The sequence below is a fragment of the Helianthus annuus genome, chromosome 7 (assembly GCF_002127325.2).
Source record: "Helianthus annuus cultivar XRQ/B chromosome 7, HanXRQr2.0-SUNRISE, whole genome shotgun sequence".
Lineage (NCBI taxonomy): Eukaryota > Viridiplantae > Streptophyta > Magnoliopsida > Asterales > Asteraceae > Helianthus > Helianthus annuus.
Genome location: NC_035439.2, coordinates 10400495 through 10402354, shown reverse-complemented (window position 1 = coordinate 10402354; position 1860 = coordinate 10400495). Strand labels below are relative to the sequence as shown.

At 33.4% G+C, this 1860-nt stretch overlaps 1 protein-coding gene across 1 annotated transcript; it reads left to right on the top strand.

Annotated features, from left to right (window-relative positions):
• The first annotated feature begins 349 nt into the window (after positions 1-349).
• On the top strand, positions 350-1327 carry LOC110866156. Its single transcript, XM_022115456.2, has 3 exons — positions 350-481; positions 586-776; positions 869-1327. Exons 1-3 carry the CDS (start codon positions 386-388, stop codon positions 1143-1145), a joined length of 564 nt encoding a protein of 187 aa, XP_021971148.1. The 5' UTR covers positions 350-385; the 3' UTR covers positions 1146-1327.
• Positions 1328-1860: the final 533 nt, after the last annotated feature.

Genomic DNA, 1860 nt, shown 5'->3' with positions numbered 1-1860 from the left:
TCATCGGACAGTTTTCGAATTATCTTACTTATCACCCGCCACAACTTATCACCTTGATCCGAATTCTAAGTTATAAGAATATATATACAGTTACATATCATAAAGAATTAAGTTTAATAAGTCTTTCTATAATATAAAAAGAAGGGTTGATATTTAATAATTTCTATATTACATGGAACTGTCATAATAACTATGGGAAAAGAATTATACATGGAGTAAACCTTTTTTATGTCTTTAGTCTCCACTAGCGTATATATTAGTCAAAGTTCCTAGCTAACTTTATGGTAGCATCCATCTATCTATATATACATGCACTTTTAGACTCAACCTTTCTTCATCCACAGGCTTCTTCACATACACTCCACAGGCCATACACAACTCAGAGATGGAGAGCAGATTGGTAGGCTTCAGCGTAATTGTGGCCGGCCTCGGAATAATTTCAGCGGCCACCGGTTTTGCGGCAGAGGCCACCAGGGTTAAGGTAACAAACATTATAAAAATTTTAAAGCATAGCAAATATGACTTTTTAAGTTAAACTACAGAAACATTTTATTTTTTAAAAATGTATATGGTATATTTATGCAGGCTTCGGATGTTTATATCGAGGGTGATTCGTGTTTTTATCCAAGTAGCCCCGCTCTTGCACTAGGAATTGTAGCAGCTGTGTTTGCAATCGTTACACGAATTTACATAACCGTTACATATGGGGGAAACAGTTGTTGTCGAAGTGACCCTAATTCGACTCCATATTCCAAGTTTCTTTATGTACTCTCATGGTATTGACAACCAACTCGTTGTTTATATTAACTTGTCATGATTATTGTTACACTTCTCATTAACTAGTACCAAGTTTTTGTTTAACATTCAGGGTAGCTTCAATTATAGCTGTGGTTCTATTGCTGGCAGCTGCAGAAATCAACAATGAAGCAGGTGAACAGTTTGATTCATATGGTTATGTTACATGTTATGTTGTGAAGCCTGGAATCTATGCGTTAGGAGCTGTTTTAGCTCTTTTAAGCGCGATTTTTGGGATTGCAGCTTATGTTACCTTAGTTTCATCTACACAAAACACCACAAATCCTCCGATTGCATCCCCAGTGGCTGCCGGGATAGATCTTGAGAAAAGTTCCAATGTTCAACAATAGAATAAAAAAAGGTTAAGTCTTCGATCCATCAGTAGGGTCCGAGGAACCTCGATGAACCATTTTGTGATTGTTTGAGAACCGGCTTTTATTGTTTACACGACGCTATATTGTATGTGAAAATATGAAAATAAAGAACAATGGATTTAATAATAGGGTGTCGCTTTGATGATTTTGGATTTCTAGCTAGTTTTTATAATTGATGGGTAACGTTCAATTTCATTGTTTCGTTCATGTTCCTATACACATATTATGTTCAAAAGATTGAGTAAGAAGATTGTACTAAATACTGTTGAATCCGCTATAATGCACATGCATCCATGAGTAATGAGTATATTGAACATGGTCAATTGTCATATCTATAAGCAAAGTAATCCACCAAGTTTTCGTCCATTTGATAACATTTATAATATTTCTTTTCTATTTACAATTTTTTTGAATAAACGTTGTCTACTTATTAGACAAGGTTGTATAACATATGTGTTATTAAGGGTAATCAAAAAGAAAGAAATGATGCTGTTACTATGATTCTTTTACATCTGCTTTTATGAATTACTTGAAATAATAATATAGTTGCATGTATACAAATGCAGTCCTACAAATTCTTTAAGTATCTATTTATTCTGAAAAAAAAATCATTAAATATATCCGTATTACGAAAATGACAAAACAATCAACTAACGATCAACTTTTTTCATAGAATCAAAACAATAATCTT